The 21,389-nt window shown below is 31.9% G+C and overlaps 2 protein-coding genes and 1 long non-coding RNA gene across 9 annotated transcripts in view; 1 reads left to right on the forward strand and 2 right to left on the reverse strand.

Moving 5' to 3' along the window:
• The window catches only part of LOC126742527 (vigilin), a 43,679-nt gene extending 39,898 nt beyond the window's left edge, over nucleotides 1-3,781 (reverse strand). The window contains exons 1-2 of the mRNA XM_050449177.1: nucleotides 3,703-3,781; nucleotides 3,572-3,641 (exon numbers count right to left, since the gene is read on the reverse strand). The gene's annotated coding sequence lies outside the window, so the exon portion shown is untranslated. The remainder of the gene's footprint in view (nucleotides 1-3,571; nucleotides 3,642-3,702) is intronic.
• A 6,075-nt stretch (nucleotides 3,782-9,856) lies between these two features.
• Nucleotides 9,857-21,389, forward strand: part of LOC126742105 (protein chiffon) — a 36,481-nt gene continuing 24,948 nt past the window's right edge. For 5 of the 7 annotated variants that reach the window (XM_050448644.1, XM_050448648.1, XM_050448646.1 and 2 more), the window contains exons 1-3: nucleotides 10,103-10,600; nucleotides 19,684-19,725; nucleotides 19,808-20,114. In XM_050448644.1, coding sequence (XP_050304601.1) covers nucleotides 19,702-19,725; nucleotides 19,808-20,114 — 331 coding nt within the window. In that variant the 5' untranslated portion in view covers nucleotides 10,103-10,600; nucleotides 19,684-19,701. Of the gene's footprint in view, nucleotides 9,876-10,102; nucleotides 10,601-19,683; nucleotides 19,726-19,807; nucleotides 20,212-21,389 lie in introns of those variants that run through there. The other 2 variants (XM_050448645.1, XM_050448650.1) reach the window with 2 other exon arrangements.
• On the reverse strand, nucleotides 10,594-11,309 carry LOC126742106 (uncharacterized). Its single transcript, XR_007662489.1, has 3 exons — nucleotides 11,245-11,309; nucleotides 11,063-11,181; nucleotides 10,594-10,938 (listed from the first exon to the last, which is right to left on the reverse strand). It is a non-coding gene; the product is annotated as an uncharacterized LOC126742106 (long non-coding RNA).

Below are 21,389 nucleotides of genomic sequence, written 5' to 3' on the forward strand. Positions count from 1 at the left end.
TGCATATACCCTTATGCAAATAGCATTAGTTTTGCCAATTTCTTTAGCGTCCTGCCAAAGTTTACTGAATAAAATATTTATTTTATAATTATAAAGTAAAATTAATTATAATAAAATTAATTATAAAGTATTTTATTCAGTAAACTTTGGTCCTGCGAACGCTCTTTCTCAATGAGAAGAATTAAAAATTGGTTTAGGTCAACGATGGGTCAGGATCGATTTAATTCTTTAGCACTAACCACTCTTAGTATTGAAAGTGGTCTAATAAAGTCATTGTCGCCAGATGAAATTTTAAATTTAAAAGAGTTTTTAAAAAAAGGAAATCGAAAAGTTTTATTAGAGTAGTTATAAGATAATTTTATTGGATTTCATTTCATTTAAGGACATTTTTAATAAATTTTGCTTTTACTATTTTTGAAGAATTATTGCGTTTTATTAAAATGATATTGGTTTTGAAGGTGGCAGACAATGGAGAAGTAATATCTAATTGTCGGATTTGCATTGTCATTAATTTAAACAAAGTTAAACACGACGTTTTGGTTGGTAAGTATCTCCAACCGTTACCATAAAAACTGAATACCATATTAAGTGTAAACTGTTAGTTTACACTTAATAAGATTTTAATATAATAATGGTTGGAGATACTTACCAACCGAAACGTCGTGTTTAACTTTGTCTAAATTAATTAAGTCCGACAATTAGATATTAAAATGATATTATTTTAAACTTTGAAATTTTTCTTGAAAGTTTAAATTTTTTTTAAAAACTAGCGACTTTTGACTTTTGCTGTGTATTCAATATACTCCAATACATATACAGAATAGTTCATACATTATGGATATTGCAATAAAATTCAGAAACGTGTTCCTTCGATGAAACCTAATATGAAAATAAAAGTAAAAGAAATTCATGATATTATGTATATAGTACAGCAAATTAGAATAGAAGCTGTTTAAGACTATTCTTTTTTTTTAATAATTTTAACGACTTATAAGTGAAAATGAAGGTGCCCACCAAAAAATTTGTTACCTCCGGCGGCGCCTGCGGCGGACTTTTCTTTGATGGCCACCCCCTCACCTCTTCGTGTAACTCTGCCCCTGGATGGGGGCTTTAGCCCCCCCATTTTTGAGGCTCTAACTTCGCCCATGGTTAGAAAATGTCAGAAACGAATTTTATTATCGTCTTGGGCTTTGCCAACAAGTAAATGGTGCTCATTTTGAGCATCTTATACATTAAACTCAACTTTTAATAATTTATTGGTTTTTATTTTTATTTCGTATTTCTCCTTTAGATAATCACAAAAGTAAAGAGGGCAATTTAATCAAGAAAAAGGGCTCTTTTCAATGAGAGTTTAAAAAAAGTGGCTTTCCATTTGAAAAAAAAATTGGGGTTAATTTGGACCCCCCCTGTAGGTGAAAAAATACAAAAACTATCTTGAAATGTGAAAAAAAATAAACAAAAATCGACGGGTCTCAGGAATTTTGCGCGATAAATTTTGATTAGTTTTAACTGAATTTATTCCAGTTAAAGTCATCACACTGTATAAATTAAGTCTGTAACAAAAAGAAACAAAATGGCACATCACAAACAAAATATCTAGGAATATTCATTGAACAAAATATGAAATGGCTTGTATACACTGAGTATTTTTCCACCTTACTGAAAAAAGTAATATTCAAATTTAAAGTTTGATGTCCAACAGGAAACAAAAACTAATAATAAGAAAATTATTGGAACTTAGTAAAGTAGAAAATAACAAGAGCAAGGACAAACTCACTAATTGGTATGATATTAAAAAAAAACTAATAGTAGGTAGCACATTAAATACTTAAATAACTAATCTAATTCTATTTGAAATTATTCAGTCATGCCAAACTGAACATCACTGAACCAGTTGCATGCTCTGTATATAGGTTCTTTCTTGGCCAAACTGATGCCATAAGTGTTAAGATAGAATCTATTGTTTCTTCTTGTATGGATGTAGGGATTATTGCATATTTTAAATAAAAACAATAAAATCCTACTAACAGCAGATTAATGAAAATATAATGTATTAAACATTAAAAGCAATAACTGCTTACTAAATCCCTGCTCACAGTATATACCACCCAATCTTTGTTAAACTGCTTCAACCCTGTTAATGTGCCTTATTGTTTAAAAAATATACATTTTTGTTAATAAAGCATGCTATATTATAATAATTATTTAATACCTCAATAAGATATATTCATAAATGATTACATTAAATGACAATTATGTTAAACAAAATTGTCCTGCTGGAAGAATTAGAAAATAGTTCTGTTATATGATGTTATAATGAAGCTTAGGGTCTGTAAAGGAGATCTTATGCTGGTATCTATATGAGAATTAAAAGTTCTATATCAACACAGACCAACAGATCCCGAACAGTCATAATTTTGAATGTGAATATGTAACCATAGTCAATCCCCATCGTTGAGCAAATAAACTGACATCTTCTTACATTTCTGAAGATTAAGTGGGAGTGTTAATTTTACATAATTTATAAAGCCTATCAAGATCTGCTTGCAGCTGCATACAGTCATAAAGATTATAAACATGATGGAAAACCTTCATGTCATTGACAAACAGTAGAAACTTGCTGCCAATACTTGTGGATATGTCACTAATAAAAATGGAGCAAAAACACATGCTTAACTAAAATAAGATATTTATTTGGTAAAATGGGTTGCTATAAATGCAGGTCTCAAAGACCCTAGAAAAGTTGGCTAAAATGGAGATTTTATGATAGTTCTTCACCATTCTTTCTTTTAAATTAAAGACAGGGAAAATTTTTGCTCAGTGCTTATGCTTAGTGGCAAACTGAAAAATATACACAGAAATTCAGTGGAAGCAAAAGTGCATTCACATAGGAGAAAAGAAGGAATACTGTCAAACCCTGCAATCTTCTTATTCTTAGTTTTTTTAAGGATGATAATATATCCACATGATTTAAATCATAAATATGAATATTGTGAGAAGGAGATTACATCTGACAATTATATTACCTGAAATTAAACACAACATACAAATTAGTTAAGTATGTATTTTAAGGTATCTGAATTTAGATTTAAATTAATGAATAATGCACAGAGATCCATCTTACACCTAGAAGCATTAGAAAAAAAGAATTAAATCTTGTATTAGATGATAATAATAATTAATATTTAATAAATGTTGCAGGGATATAGGGTTACTGGTCCTTTCTCCCAAGTACTATAATTACTCACATTAGGGATTAGAACATTAATTTATAAGTATTTGTGTCTGTTAAGGGATGTTTTAACCTCTTGGTCAAAAAGATTTGTGACTACATATGGAAAATATTTACAGATGAAAATCATGCATTTTAAAACGTACTTAACCCTTTGATTGTTCAAAATTTCACTTAAAAATACTCCCTTATGAGTTAAGACACGAAAATAGGCCTCGTTATTGGCAAAAATTAACAAAAAATACAAATTTCCTAGAGTCGACGTGTCAATAACCAAAATCGAAGAAATGCACGAGTTTCTTAGCCAAAATAAAAACAAAACATTTTTGCTGTACTTACTGTACTGTAAAACAGAAAATCCGTCCTGTGAAAACCGAAACCTATAAAGACTCCAGCTTCGATTGCTTGCCTGCAAGGGAAATTCGAATAATTAACGTAAAAAATTGGGAAAATGTGACTGGTTAACGTACCCAATGCTAAGCAGAAAATAAAATTTTTTGTGGAATCTCAGGAAATTTGCTTTGTAAACGTCACGTACCCGAGCGCACGTCAAAAATAATCTATTTACGATGTTGGCTGCTGGCGACATCTGTCGGACATCAGCCTGTGAGTTCTCCTTTCTTTTCAATGATTTATTGGTTTTTATTTTTAGGATAAACTTAGGGTAAATAACGAATTAATAAAAACAATAATAAATAAATAATATAATAATAATAAGTTGGTAAAGAGAAATCTGTAATTGATCATATGATGACGTTCCTGTTAAAGTTACTGGAATGGGCGCTTTTCAGAATTCACCGGTGGATATACCGGGTTGCACAGGCAGTAACCGAGGCGTTTCAGAATTAACCCGATACAAAAAAACCATATACTTACAAACTCTATACTTATGAACCTAGATACTTATACATTTTTAAAGGATTTTATAAGTATATGAAAAAACCCCATGTTTCAAAATTAATCAGTGAATGAAATTAATCAGTCGGTTGCGACCGACGAGGCATCGGATTAACCGGGATTTTAAGGTGAAATAGATTCTTCCTAAGTTTCCTAACCTAATTTTGTATTTTTTGCGGTTTAAAGTTTAAACCGATTCCAAGCGATCTATCGGTTTTAACCGCGGTTAAGCCCTTGGTTCACTTTGAACAGTCCCTTTATAACATAACCAATCGTGTCCGCGTGGACGTGTTTGGTTGAAGTAACTTCGTAATTTGTCAGCTGTCACTATCATAATTTTGTTTGTTTTTAAATAATACCCCAGACGCAAGTAATATTATATGTAATTAGTTCTTAAACATAAATATCAAAAAAGAAAACTTATTAGTCATAATAAATGTGTCATTTTTGAAAAGGAAATAATTTGTTGTTTGTTTTTATTTTTTCCCGCACTTATTTCAATATCTTTGACATTTGACGTTTAGAAAACAGCTCCGGACGTGGGTAATTACTGTTCCAAATTGATGGCGTATAAAGGGCTAATTGGTGACGTCACGTATCTCAAGCGGTTATAACTATAACCGCTTGGACGTGTTTGGTATACCAGTTAGGAACGGTAATTACCGATAGACCGCTTGGAATCGGTTTACAATTTTTTTCGAAATTTATTATGGCTAATAAGTGTTCTTTTTTGATATTTATGTTTAAGAACTAATTAGATGCCGTAAACCGGGGTTACTTTGTGACTTGGCTTGTAACTTTGGGACAACAGCTGTTTTTTTAAATTATTTTCTTCAAAAAGACTTTTCTTTCAATACGTTAAGTTTTAGTGCTTAAAGTCTAAAATAAGGTAATATTCTGCAAAACTGAAAAGTTTGGCAACATTGCATTTATTCCGTTGGGAGCAGTTTATCGTTAGTGTAGACAGGTGTCAACAGGTGTTTTTAAAACTTCTGTAAACTTACTATTGTGTATCCAAATCTAGCATAACTACTTAATTTCTGGTAAGTACATGTTAGCTAGTCATATTCTAGGATAGTTTTAACAACATATATAAAATTGTAATTTTTATTAAAAAAGAAATATTTGAATTTGTTCTAAAAATCATAACATATGGAGGTTACTTTGGTACATGTCCCAAAGTTAGACGGCAGATGTCTAAGTAGAGGACAAATTTAAAAAATATAGTGTACCAAAGTTACACCGTTGATGCAGTGTATGTTTCTATGTTTTTTATTTCTTTTTTCAGATAAGTCATGCCTCGACAGCAGCAGCGTATCCTCGGTGCACGCAATTACAAAAATTATAGCCAAGAAAAACTTCAGCAAGCTCTTGAAGAGGTTAAAAATAAGTCAATTTCTCTTCGAAATGCAGCAAAAAAATACCAAATTTCCAAAAATACGTTATGGAATAAGCTTCGCGGAAAACATTTGCGAATGCCTGGCAAACCAAGGGTTTTTACAGACCAGGAAGAAGAGTCATTTTCTGGACACCTAATTGCTTTATTAAATTTTGGGTTTCCGGTGACATGTGAGGACTTAAAAACCATTGTCAAGTCTTATTTAGAAAAGCGAGGCAGAAAAGTGCAATGTTTTAAGGATAACTATCCAGGACCCGATTGGATAAGCTTATTTTTAAAACGTAGGCCTGAACTCAGTCAACGGTTTTCTCAAAATATTAGTCGCGCTCGAGCGGCTATTAGTGACGCAATTATCAATGAATATTTTGATAATCTACAAACTGAGCTGGAAGGAGTACCCCCAGCTAATATTTACAATAATGACGAGACAAATCTCGTTGACGATCCAGGCCGATCAAAAGTAATTACCAGGAAAGGGTCCAAATACCCGGAAAGAATACGAAATTCTTCAAAAGCCTGTACTTCCCTTATGATTTGTGAAAATGCTGCTGGACAGGTTGCTCCCGTGTATGTCAACTACAAGGCCCAAAGGCTTTGGTCAACTTGGACAGAAGGTGGCCCCTTAAATACTCGTTACAATAGTACTAGCAGTGGGTGGTTTGATTTCCAAATATTTGAAGATTGGTTTGTAAACTTAATGCTACCCTTATTAAAACGACAGGAGGGTCGTAAAATATTGATTGGGGACAACCTTAGCTCCCACCTTAATCAGGAAGTCATCAGATTGTGCGAATTGAATAATATTAGGTTCATTGCATTGCCTCCTAATAGCACTCATCTCCTTCAGCCTTTGGATGTTGCCTATTTTCGCCCAATGAAAAGTAACTGGAGGCAAATTCTTAATGCCTGGAAAAATACCGCAGAAGGAAGCCGCTTTAATGGAATACCGAAGGACACTTTTCCTGGACTATTAAAGACACTTATGTCAAAATTAGAAGAACGCGGTGTTGAGAGTCTCAAAGCAGGATTTAAAAAATGCGGCATTTACCCTTTAAATAGGGAAGTTGTGTTAAGTAGGTTGTGCGGTAATGTTGTTGCAGACGATCCTTTAATTAAAACGGTTGTGGGACAAAGTTTTCTTGAACATCTCAATGAAAAGCGTGAACAAGCAACGACATCACGGATTCGAAGAAAGAAGAAACTGCAAGTACCTCCTGGGAAAGGAATAACAGTCTCCGACATACAAAACCCGGTCTCTCCCGCACCTATTAACTATTCTCAGCCTCAACCCTCCACCTCCAAAGCTCCCAATAGTATTAATATTCCAGAAATAGCTTCTGATAGTTCAGACTCCGATAATTTGCCATTGATCACCAGTGGCGAAGCGTACGAGTAGACAAGGTAGACACTGTCTGCCCAAAATTATCCAGTTATTTGTCATTAATTTATTACGTAATTGTTTCATGTAATTGTTAAATTAAAATTAAAAAAAAATAACACAGAACGTAGTCGCTCTCCTTACTATTATTATATAGTATCTAAACGGCTATAATATCTATCTATCTATAATATCTAAGGCGCGCCCCGCCTGACACACTAATTAAAATAAAAATGCAGGGCTGACACCCAATTAATGTATACGAGCCCCAGGAAGACACATTGATATTTGTCTTCCGAAATTTGGAGCATCTAATCGAACCAAATAGGCATCAAGCAGGTGACGGAGGTCCGGCCGCATCCAGTATTCAGCCTATTACGTATGCAAAATTTACTCGCAAAAAGACATTCGAGCTTTTGTCCATCGAAGTCGACCAGCTATTTTATTATGCTGTTGAGGGTTATTGTTTATGAACACGCTTGATCTGGTCGGCCGCAATACATCTCCGCATTTGGTGGGGCGCGTGCTATAGTAATTTAATAAATAGTATATTTTTGGGTGTATAGAAGGTTATTTTATGAACGACTGTTCGATATTGGCAATTGTATTTTAGTTGTGTTTTTATTTGTCTTTAATTAATTTTAAAATAACAGATATTATGGATTTATAAGTTATGGTTATACCTACATATGTTGTGTTTTTTTTGTAAGTAGTATTTATTTTTATCTATCTATCTTTTTATGCTAGTAGTAATTATTTTTTTCTTTTTTATATCACTACATAATTTTTCTCTTTGAGTTAATATTTCATGCGCATTCATTATCTATTTTATTAAAGTGAATAATATTGAATACACATTTTTTTCTAATTAACGATTTTTATTGTTTGTCTACCCGAAGAAAAAGTTCACGCTTCGCCACTGTTGATCACGCAAGCAAACAAGCAGAACCAAAAGCTAAAAAGGCAAAAGAATAATTCGGTGGATTCAAGTACTGATGAGAGCGTTGTGACCGTAATATACGCAGAAAGCAATGACAGCCCTTTTTGTTCTGAACTCTCAGAGGATTCTAAGGCAGAGGAAGAAACGGGCAAAGAAACTGCCTGTTCTGAAATTAATAGAATGGTCGGGATTTACGTGTTGGTTATTTTTGATGGCAAATACTACCCTGGGCAAATTACAAAGGTTCTTAAAAATGAGGCCATCATAAACGTAATGGAATCATATGGAAAGCAGTGGAAATGGCCAAGTCGTAAAGATGAAATCTATTATCGTAATGACGAGATACTAAAGTCCATAGATAAACCGATACGCAGAGGAAATCGAGAAGTTTTTGATGTTCCTGAGATAAAGGATCTTCTATAAAAATGTTAAAGTTTTTTTTTTTAGTAAAACCTAAGCTTATATATTTACTTATCTTGTATAATCAATGTTTTGAAACAATCAATTATAAAATAGGCCTCATTTTTAAAATTTTATTGTTTTTTTTTTCTGCTTTTACATCTTTTGCATACATCAAATATCTAATAAACTACGTATTTCCTTTTTTTTAATAATTTGTAAATTCAATGCAACGTCTATCTTTAGGACGTAGCTTTTAGCAGGCAAAATAATCAAAGAAAATATTTGTGTACCAAAGTTACCCCAAAATCCGGGTAACTTTAAAACACTTCTAAGTCCAATATCTCAGCCTAAACAATAAACAGAAGTTGTTTTTTGTAAGTTATAGTTGGTAAATGCTTTGAAGTTTTATAATTAACAAGTATAAGGGTGTTAATTTCGTAAAATATGGTATAATTTAATAAAAACATGAAAAACTGTACCAAAGTTACCCCGGTTTACGGTATAATATTACTGGCGTCTTGGGTACTATTTAAAAACAAACAAAATAATGATAGTGGCAGCTGACAAATTACGAAGTTACTTCAACCAAACACGTCCAAGCGGACACGATTGGTTATGTCATAAAGGGACTGTTCAAGGTGAACCAAGGGCTTAACCGCGGCTAAAACCGATAGATCGCTTGGAATCGGTTATAGTTTGTTTGGGTTGCTTTGAGAATTTTAAAAATATAAAACAGAAATCGATAATAAAGCAACTGTCAAACCAATTCTAAGAAATTGAACCGAAGCGTTTTCGAATGTTTTAGGAATCGAACGACAACCCACCGAAAAATTTTGGTTAACCGGTTAATTCAACCGGTGAATTAAGGATGAATTTTGAAAAGTGAAAAAAAAAAACCTTCAAACTTTGTTGTTCTTGAACTAATTAACTTAATTAACTATCACAAAGACATTTATAAAATAGAAAAAGTGTAAGACTGTTTAATTGGTACAAAGGTTTTTAATTTTTTTTTTGGTTTCAAAAGTTAAATTTACAGATTATATTCTATGCATGTTTCTATTTAGGAAACTACATAAAATTGCACAGTCGGCCAGTTTTTTGCTTTGCAAATTCTCTGTGTATTTTTTTGTTACTTGAAAAATATAAAAGGAAAATGTGTTAGAAAGAACAACTCTATTCATGACAATCTGTTTTAATCGAGTGGAATACCCGTAGGCTGTAACATTTAGTAGTTTTCTCATGTGGAGCCCGACGTAGAATTCGAATTTGCCGCGCTTAATTGAATTTAAATTTGGCGCCGGATTTGATCAAGCTTTCTTTCAAATCTGATTGGTTAAGCGGGTTGCCAATACAGTTATGGCTTATAAATGTCAAAATTAGTTCTAAGCAATTTCAGTAGAGGGTCAGAAATTTCCGCCCGTTAACAAGGCAACCCGCATTTCTCTATGATATTTCCGTTCCTTGGTCAAAATTAACACCGTTGTCAAACTTCACTTCTACTGGTTGCTACATTAAACGCCTACAGCTAACGTTGTTGAGACCTGTCATTTTAGAACATTTCAGCCATTAACGTTGGTGAACCTGTTCCAAGAGGTATAAATTGCTGCGGTGCCAGATAGTGCAAAAGGTATTAAATATGCGATTTTTGTTATAACTTTTATATTACTACAGTTACTAATAATTATTTATTAGCTGAAAGATAAAAGTTATATTGCACGAAGCATGTTAATTTTAAAATACTACGGTACTAGATTAAGTTGAATATTATTATACTTGCATCGCATTTCCCGTCCGTCCTAATCAATAAAAAGAAAGTGCTAAGCAGGAAACGGCAACAGTGCCACAATTGACGAATGCATCGAAAATGGGTTCAATGGTGTTCGTGCAGTGAATGTTTTGGACTTTTAAATTGCATTTTACTTGAGAATTAGTGCTCGAATCGGTGTTTAATAAGTCGGAAATTGCGCTAAAACTATTACCCGTCGTATAGTGGCAACGAATAACACTTGTAACGGCGAAAAAACCATTTTCGGGGCGTGTATAGAACAGAAGGCAAGCGTAGAATAGGAATAATATGGCCGAGTTTGTGTGAGGCTGCTCTGTCCCGTTTTGGATTCAACTCGCTCGCTAAAAACTTACTCAAAACAGGTCCGCGGTTAAATTCCATCGACGTGTCAGACTATTTGCTTTTTACGAGTGCTTTCGCTGTGTATTTTAACGTTTATTTTGTGGCTTATCGTCTTGCAAAACACCGCGTTTATATTGAGAAATTTATGCCGTTTTCTGACACAAAAGGGAGTCGAAATATCAGGCGCGTTATGCTGATTTAACAAACTTGCATTTTACAGTTATGTAAGTGGTTTTCTGATATCCTTTTGACGCTTTTATTGCTATTTTTCCCTGTTTTGATTGATCAATTGTTGGTTTGTTTGGGTTATTCAAATGGAGTTTGTGTTTGTATTCTAAACAGTTAAATGTTTATTTTAAGCTCTGGTTCAATTAGCTGGGGACTCAACTATGTATTTTGGTAAATTATGTGTTATTTTAATATACACTTTTCTTCTATTTGTTTGTTGTTGTTCTGCCAAGGTTTCTCATTTGCCAAAAATCTTATTTGGTTGGTTGCCTATGACAGTGTTGCCACATTCCACCACAATTAGCTAATCAATCCAGTAATGGTTTTATTAAAGCTAGAAATAAATAAAGAAATTCATAAAAATTGTTGTTTTACAATGAATAAGTAACTCATTAATAGTTGATTCATTTCACATCAAAATAAAAGCAACATTAAAGCCTGTGATAAGAGCAAATTACCTTTAGGAAACTGCAAGACTGCATGCATAAATATAGTTGCGGAGTAAACAATTAACCACCTGAATCAAATGTTCAGAAAATTTGGTTGTGCCTGATTATCCATATTCTGAGATTTATCCCTAAAAATAAAATATATAATAAGTAATATAAGAATAATGCTGATATAACTGATATGTTTTTACTTTTTTTTTTTTGAAACAATTTATTTAACCACAATAATACAATGTATAACGAGTTTTAACAATTTCTCCAATCAGTGTTTGAAAACACTGGCCCCGAGAATAACAAAACAGTAATTAATGATCTATAGTAAACAAATGTTGCAATGTTGCTTATAATTTTTTATACATAAATTAATTAACATTTTTTAAATCTTTTAATTTTTTAACAAAAAATCTATAGTTATTTATATCTTTTATACAATGAGGTAAACTATTAAATGTTTTAATTGCATCTGTAATTGGATTTCTTAAACCTATGTTAGTTCTTGTAGAAACTTGATAAACATTATTTAGTGATCTTGTTTGATGATTATGTACATTATGGTAAAACATAATATTTATGTTACTTTTTTGTCTGTTGTTTATAATTTTATATACAAGTTTACATTGTTCTATCTCCAATATCACTTTTAATTTGTTTAAACTTAAATTTGAATAAATTGTATTAGAACTTGTAAGCCAATCAAAATTAAACGAAATTTTCAAAATTTTATTTTGCAAAATTTGAGCCTTATTAAAATTAACTTCACCGCACATACCCCATACTGGCAAGAGGTACCTAAAATGTGTGAGAAAGAAGGCATTATAAATTTGAAATTTACTTTTTTCAGACAAATAATCTCTACTCCTATATAAGGCAGATAGCATTGGAACTGTTTTATCAAAAATTTTGTTTAAGTGTAGTGACCAATTTAAATTTTCATCTATTTGCAAACCTAAATATTTAATATTCGACACTTTTTCTAATATTACAGTATTAATATTAATATTTAGATTATTGCTGACTGACTTATTTTTTTGTTTGAATATCATGTATTTGGTTTTCTCAATGTTAATTTTTAATTTATTTGAAAACAGCCATTTAAGATAACATTTTAGGTCATTATTAATAAGTTGTGTTAAAGAAGTTTCATCTGTTCCAGCATATACCAGTACAGTGTCATCTGCAAAGGTAAAATATCTTGCTTTTAGCTTGGCTAACTTGAGATTCAGTACATAAAGAATATATAAGAGAGGTCCAAGAATGGATCCCTGTGGTACCCCGTAGGTGTTAGATAACCATTCACTAATAATATTGTCAAGCTTTACGTACTGTTTTCTGTCATACAAATATGTTTTAATTAAGCTGTACAATACATTTTTAAATCCCATTTTAAATAATTTGTCTAAAAGAATGTCTATGCTTACTACATCAAAGGCTTTTTTTAGGTCTATGAAGACAGCTATAACTATTTGTTGTTTATCTAATGCCATTGAAATACAGTCTACAAAATCCACAACCGCACCAAGTGTACTACTGTTCTTTATAAAGTTATATTGATATTTATCATTTAATAGATTGCAAGAGTTAATGAAAGATAACATTCTATTTTTTATTATTTTTTCAAGAATCTTGGAGAATACACTAATGACTGAAATGGGCCTGTAATTATTCATATATCTTTTATTACCTGACTTAAAAAGAGGTGTAATTTTACTTATTTTTAACTCTGATGGGAAAATCCCTTTTTGTATAGTTTTATTAATTAACCGTACCAAAACAGGTATTATGTATTCTCCAAGATTATGTATGTCCCTAACCGTAATATCGTCATATCCATGTGCTGAGTTTATTTTTAGTTCTTTTAAAATTTCTGATATTTCCTAAGTAAACTTGCTTTTCCAATTGGTTTTATTTTATTTTGAACATTGATTTTTTTAATTGGTCTTTAATTTTTTAAACTTATTCAGAAAAATAAAGATAAACAGATACCACCAAACAATTTTTTAATGTTTACCAGTTTCCTCATTTACATCTGCATTAAGGACATGAATATCTAAATAATACTGAAGCAAAGTGGTATGATCAGCAAAAGAAGAGCCCTATTCTTTCACAGTTATTTTTTTAAAATTATGATGGAATTCTTAGTTACACCTAGGAAAAAATACAGATTTTTCAGATATATTTGTTTTATACATCTTGGAAATAAAACACAAGCTTTTCTAAGACAGTATTATATAATTATTAAGTCGACAAGTTTACAAAACAGCTGGGTATAAACAAGACCGGCACTATCAAGACGTGCACTGGTTTCCTGACTGCTAAAATATCTTTTTATTTTTATTTATTTATTTATTTTTACCCCATTACAACAGTAAATTAAATGCAAAATCAATTGAACCTAACCATACTTAACAGTAAAATACTAACTATTAAGCAGTAATAAAGCCTACTTATAAATGTAAAATACCAAAAATAGTTTTATAACCTAAATCAATATAATAGAATTCTAAAAATACTAAAAACATACCCCACTAAAGTATAATATTCAGTATTGCACTAAAAAAAAAAAAAAAAAAATTAAACAATTTCTCTTATTTGACTCTTAAATCTAGATAAGGAAATGCCCAAAATTTCAACCTCCCTAGTATTGACAATTCTTAGAGTTCTTTCAATAGGAGCATGTAATGCATAATTGGCGCTATGAAATGGTAATGAAAAGACATGATACTGCCTTAAATTCCTAGATGGAATATTAAATTGTATTGTCATCAGAAGTTCTGGACAAATTATCTGACCATTCAATAATTTATACAAAAAAATTAAATCTGCATATATCCGTCTTTGTCTCAATGTCTTCATATCAAGCATTTCTAAAAAAATATCATAAACATGATCATCCGGAATTCTTATTCGAAGTTTATAGAGACAAAACCTAATAAATTTGTTCTGAACTCTTTCCAAGGACAAGCAATTATTTATGTAAAAGGGCGACCATATCACTGAGCCATATTCCAGCAATGAAACAACCAATGACATGTATAACCTCTTACAGGTCTCTATAGAAAATTCTTTACAGTTCCTTAGTACAAAACCCAGATTCTTAGAGGATTTGAGAACAATATTGTTTATGTGTGCATTAAAGTTTAAATGAACATCAAACGAGATACCAAGATCTTTAACTATGCTGCAATATTGAAGTGTACCTCCTTGAATGTTATATGAAGTGACAACCTTTTTAGTACACTTGAGAAAACTTATTTAATTGCATTTGCTTACATTCAAAAACAAATTGTTGTTAACACACCACTCATTCAATCTATCCAAATCACTTTGCAACAAAATCTTATCAAGTATTGATAAAATCTCTCTAAAAAACTTCAAATCATCAGCAAATAAAAGGAAGTCACTGTTCTCAAAACAGGCACCAATATCATTCGCAAAAATATTAAAGAGCAAAGGTGAACAGTGCCCACCTTGTGGAACACCTGAAGTGACATTAATATAGCTTGATCTTGCATTACCTATTCGTGCCTGCTGGGTCCTCCCTGACAGGGAATTTACAAACCAATTCACCATAAGATTAGAAAATCCAAAAATATCCAATTTTTTTGCCAAAATACCATGGTCAACTCTGTCAAACGCCTTGGAGAAGTCAGTGTAGATTACATCCATCTGACATCCCCTCTCCAAGGCATTCAACAGATTCTGCTGAAACACTAACAAATTAGTCACAGTAGACTTTCCAGAAATAAATCCATGTTGTTCGCTAAGTAACAACTCTTTACAATAAAAATATAATTGATCATAGATAAGACTGTCCAGGAGCTTCGGAATGGCTGATTGTATACAAACACTTCTGTAATTCCCGATTTTGCTATTGTCGCCAGATTTAAAAATTGGCATTACAAAACTATGTTTCCACAAGGTTGGAAAAATTGCAGAATCTAAAGATCTTTTAAAAATTATAAAAAGAGGGTATGAAATAGTACATACACACTATTAGAAAATAATTCGGAATGCCATCGGGTCCTGAACTAACTTTGGGTGGCAACTTGGAAATTTTATCAAAAATCAACCCGACGGAAAGGGTGGGATTAGGAATGGTCATATTTAACTTTGCTTGCTGATTGATAAAAGCACCATTATTGTTTATATTATTAATAGGACTATAGACTGTTGAAAAAAACTGGGCAAAACCTTCAGCTATCTGTTCACAGCCAACGAACTCATTATCATTATAATACATTAAATTAGGAAGTTTATTAATTGATCTTTTATTGTTTATGTTATACCAAAAACTTTTAGGGTTAGTGTAGAGTAGTTGGTCTAAGTTTGAAATATAATTATCATAACAAATATCAGTCAAAGTTTTACATCTAGCCCTAATGTTTGAAAAAGTTTGAAAAACACTTTGACATTAAGGATGGCCTACTATGTGTGTAGCGCAGGCCATTATACACAAACCTACTATGTTCACATATATTAAACATCTTTCCCTTCCCTAAGGTTTATAAATCTAACTTAGTCGATGGTCTTATCACTCGACCAGATCTTGTTACCAACTCTTTTACCGATTGCCTAACTCTAGGTTCAATTTCACTTTTTCTACATTCAGTAATGTTATCAGAAGCCTGAACATCCGAAGCCACTTTATTGGTTTGAATATTTAAATCAGCTCTAGGTGCAACAAAATGTTAAAGATCAAAATCATCATTATTTATAAAAGTTTGAGCATATTCATTCTGTGATGGTCTTAAGTCCAATCGATTCCTTCTGAAGATAACATTACCATCTTTATCCTGTACTTCATAAGATCTAGGAGCTGCATATGGTTTTACAACTTTGGCAGACTCCCAGGTTTTGTTTAAATGATTATACTTTGTCACATTCATGTCATTACTAAGAGATTTTAAATCTTTAGAATATCTATCATGATACCTTTTACTATCTTTATGTTTACAGTCTAACTTCTCTATTACATTTTGACATAATTTGGGTTCTAACAATTCTTTAGCGATCGGTACTTTTGTCTTGCATATACGACTGTTTAATAACTGAGATGGTGTGTAACTCATGTTTTTAAGAGGAGAATTTCTGTAATTTAAAAGAGCTGAGTCAATGTCATTTTGCTAATCACTTGATTTTTTTAATAAATTTTTTGCAATTGAAACTGCTTTTTCAGCCAAGGCATTTGATTTTGGATATTCAAATTTAAATTCAAATATGCTTTATTGTTTGAACAAAATATTGTTATAAACAAAGCTTCACATAATCCTAAAGAGACAGAGTTATAAGATTAAAATTATATTTAAAAATACAAGTTACAATGACAAATAAAAGTTAAACAGTTAAAATTTAAATTTTTTTTGAATTAATAAAATCAACTATATCTAACTTTTCTTAACTAAGTACAGTTCAACATTTAGGGATAAAAAAAAAGAAAAACATTTAAAACAAACAGGTTAGGAAAAGAGGTCTCCCTTAATTAATTAAAATCTGATTGTCGTTGAAATATTCAGCCACAGAGTAATAAGCTCGACCACTCAGAAATCTCCTCAAGAGAAACTTAAATTTGATGAGAGATCTTGCCCCTCTAATTTCTTCTGGTAGGTGGTTAAAGATTTTTATACCTTCATAAAAAATTGATCTCTTTACCAAGGCAGATGTTGGAATGGGAAGCCGCAAATTATTCCGTATTATTTTTTACATTTTTTCCCATTACATGGAACATTATCAGCAACCACAATGTCTGGTGACCCAAATCGTGAGAATACATTCTTTAATTGCAAAATTACAGAATCAGCACTTTTGTCTTTAATCGGGAGCAATTCTAACCAGTTGGAGAATGAGTCAAATATCACCAAATAACAATTATTGCCATATGAAAAAATATCCACACCAACATGTTCCCAACATCTAGTAGGCAAAGGATATTGTAAAAGTGACTCTTTACACTGCTTTCTGGCAAACCTTTCACAAATCCTACAGGATTTAATGAAAGATTCAATGTCTGCAGCTTGTCCTGGCCAATAAAAAATTGTTATTGCTTATGCTTTTGTTTTTTCTATGCCTAGATGGCCTTCATGGAAAATGTTTAACATTTGACATCTTAAATTAGTAGGAACAATTACTTTATTTTCCAAAAACAACAAGTCATCAGCAAGAAAAATTTTTTCTCTTAATTTTGCATAAATCTGGACTCTATCAGGTATTTTATATTTTTTTTTAAGGCCAACCCTCATTAATATACTTTATGACTAAACCTAACTGCTCTTGACAATGTATCTGATATATATATACATTTGCTTTCCAGGTTTATACTGAATATTAAAATGATAGTTCAACAGTTTAAGTCTCATTCTTTGAATTTTTGGACTGACTTTATGAAGCTCTTTTCTAAAAATGACCTCAATGGCTTGTGATCACTATAAACTTTAATATCTAAGCCATGAAGAAATAAATGGAACTTTTGAACGAGAACCACCAAATAAAATGGCCAGTGTCTCTTTTTCTATTTGTGCATACTTCTGTTCAGTTTTGGTAAGGCTTCAAGAGGCAAATCCTACTGGATGACCTTCTTGAAGCAAGCATGCCCCTAGGCCATCCTTTGAAGCATCAACCTCCAATACAATTTCCTTTTCAGGATCAAAAAAACAAAGTACTGGAGAATTGGTTAGTAAAAATTTTAACTGAGTGATTGCCAATTTGTGGTCATCATTCCAATGCCACTGAACATCATCCCTGGTAAGAAATCTCAAAGGAGCTGAAATTTTTGATAAGGTGGGCACAAATTTGCCCACAAACTTTACCATGCCCAAAAACCTTAATAACTCAGCTTTGTTCTCTGGCTCTTTCATATCTAAAATTGCTTTTATGTAGGTTCGGTCAACACTAGCACCTTTTTTAGAAAAAATTTGCCCTAGGAATCTCACACTTTGCTGTTTAAATTGAATTTTTGATTTATTAAATTTAACATTATATTTAGATGCCCTTTGTAAAACTAGTTTTAAATTATGACCATGTTCTGCCTCATTTGAACCAGACACAGTCAAAATACAGGCCGACCCCATCAAGGTCACTGAACAGTTCATAATTTTTTATTTGGAACACTTCTGGGGCTGATGAAATTTCAAAAGGCATTCTCACAAACTTTTATCTGCCAAAAAGTGTACCGAAACTACATAAATCTGCACTTTCTGAACCTAACTGAATCTGCCAGTAACCATCATGCATATCCAACACAGTAAAAAATTGTTTCCCTGTTAATTTAGAGGAAATTTCCTCAACAGATGGTATTAAAAAGTATTCAGGCTTTATTGACTCATCTTCAAATAAAGTATGAGGGTATAAAACAAACAGAAAATATTTAAAACTGGTGGCTGTAGTGCAACCATAACACCTCTTACCACCTATGAGGAAATAATTTATAATTTAATAACACTGGGTGTTGAGGGACTACTTTCAAGATATGATGATGATAGTAAGTGACAGAATATGGTGGATCAAATTTAACGTTCCTATATGGGATTTATTAGATTTTCATTTCTTAGTGGCATAGCCAGCAAGGAGGAGCAGGCGAGGGAAGGGTGTAACTTTAAGTCAGGCATTATCATATTAAATAAAGAGAGATTTAACCAGATGAAAAATAACAAAATACTCATACAGATTATAATTATTATAGGAACAAAATTTAGAATATTATACACAAACTTCTTGCAAAACTATGCAAGCTCCACCTCCAACTCTTTGAAAAATTTAAGGTTATAACTTTCCTGGTAAACCTTTTAAACATTGCTTTTTCCTGTTGCTAACTTATTCTACTGGTAAGCAAGAATTATCCTTCTGGTAAGACAAACAAGAAGTTCATAATTCAATTTTTAATTTTACCTGCAGGTTAACTTTTCCAGACACTTTACCAGCCAATCCATAATTTGGCCCTAAGAGAGCTTTTGGTGAATTTTGATCAGATTTTTTTTTATTGGCTTATACACCATAAACTGTGCAGAACTTGTTCTTTTCTGTTCCCTCAAGGGCGCAACCTCATAGAATCTTTGGTGGAATGACACAATTAACTGAATGATAAATCACAATAATGGAATAAAAAAAAAGATCCATACTAAAAGTTGAATTGTTTCTATCATACAGCACCAGTTTGTTCTAAGACCATCAAACCGTATAAAAGTAAGACAACATAGTGAAAGTGAAACCTATTCATAAAATTACAATTTGTGCTAATCTGATTAGTAGTTCATAACAGTAATGAGTTGGACTCCATGCTATATGGAGAGTTTTTCACAAATCTTTCTTCTCTTTTAGCTTGTATTATTATTTATGAGATACCCTGAATCCAATAGTAAAAAATTATTTAATTGTCTTTCAAACTCCTCCCAAGGAATAGGTACTTGCATTAATAAATTAGGTTTTTCAAAAAAAAGGCACCTTTTTGAGCTTGGTTTAGTTGTATGACTTATGGAAACTGATTTTTTCAATATAGAGTTCTATTTATTTAAGTTTATATATAATTTAGGTTTAACTAAATATCAGACAGTACATAAAAATGGTTTTTATTGGCTTGGTTATTGTATGCATGTTAAAACGTGGTTACCTAAACATTTACTTCAATTTTATATTTACAGATTTGGACATGGTATGAAATGTTGGAGAGAAAGACAAGGCTGGTAAGCAATTACTGTACCTTTATACCTTTTATACAGCTGAAAAAGTTCATAAGAAATTGACTAAAAAGATTATAATTCTCAGGATCGTTCAGCCAAAACTAATGGTTCTTCCCTACCAACTGAAAAAGACAACACCTTTCTCGCCCCCAATGAGGACAATATAATGACCCGAAAACCGATCCGGATACGAAGGCAAAGAATCCCAGTTCTACAGTCTGGTTATTGTGCCATTTGTAATTTACCGTATAACAGCATCGACGACCATGTTCAATCGAAAAAGCACCAAAAACTGATCGGCGAGGATGCCAGCTACATCGCATTAAACGGTTACATCCAAGCCGGAGTTGGTATCGAATCGATTTTGAGTTTGACCGGCATTGACGCAATAGGTCAGCAATAGAGTAACACAAACAAAATTTGAAGTAGAAATTGTTTCTGTTTATGTAGATTATCGCCAGTTTTGGAATATGGATGATTGTTGTTTAGGTAGTTTTATAGTATCTTTATTTTTTTATCATTTTTGGGGGGAATTGTGGTGCTTAACTTTAGGTATAGTTTGATATTGGATTAGTTCTAGTTTAAGCTTCAAATCGCTTGCATTAACTGTACAGGCCGATTTTGCGATTTTAAACATGAAAATTTGATGGAAGTCCAACAGGTCTACTGATGTTCGAATTAAAATCATTTAATTTCAGCTTTATACAATTTTAATTAACATTAAATAAACATACAGTATTGGCCATAATAGTTGGAACTTTTGAAAATTTATTATATTTTGTGTGGCTTTTAATTAGCATTTTATTTTCTTTTATAAAGTTGTTGTACACAAAAAACTAGTGTTGATTAATTAAAAGGTTGACAAAAATTCAGCACCAGTAGCAGTTCAGAATAAGAATTTAAAAAAAGCTGGACAAAATACTTGGAACTTAATGATTTTTATTCAAAAACAACATAAAACATAACTTATTGAAACCATAATATTATAATTAATATTTGGTATGGTAACCCTTAACATTAATTACTGCCTGCATTCTCCTGGGCATTGATTCAATAAAATTTTCAATTATTTGTCTGTCAATGTGAATCCAGGGTTCAACAAGCTTATAAAATAGTTCATCAGCATTTTTGACTGTTCCAGATGCCCGAATTTTGCGATCCAGATGTTCCCATAAATTTTCAATCGGGTTTAAGTCTGGACTCTGGCCACTTTAAAACTGTGATCTTTTCTTGGTCCAACCATTCTTTTACCAATTTTGACGAATGTTTTGGATGGTTATCATGCTGGAATACAAAATTTGCTGGCATAGACTCAAATGTGTAAGGCTTCATTATATTTCCCAAATATCCCAATACATAAATCGATCCATTTTTCCCACAATTTTATGTATTGGCCCAGTACCATACCAAGAAAAGCATCCCCATACTATCACATTACCACCTCCATGTTTAACCGTAGGTCGGATAAACTTTTTCTTGAGTCTTTCACCTTTCGGTCGTCTTACATGAAGTATTCCATCACTGGAAAACAGATTGAACTTAGATTCGTCACTGAATAGCACTTTTTTCCAATCTTGTACAGTCCAGTTAAGATGATCCATTGCAAATTGTAGGCATAACTTGACATTTTTCTTCTGCAGCAAAGGTTTTTTAGCAGGTCTGTAGCT

Source organism: Anthonomus grandis, chromosome 11 (assembly GCF_022605725.1).
Source record: "Anthonomus grandis grandis chromosome 11, icAntGran1.3, whole genome shotgun sequence".
Classification (NCBI taxonomy): domain Eukaryota; kingdom Metazoa; phylum Arthropoda; class Insecta; order Coleoptera; family Curculionidae; genus Anthonomus; species Anthonomus grandis.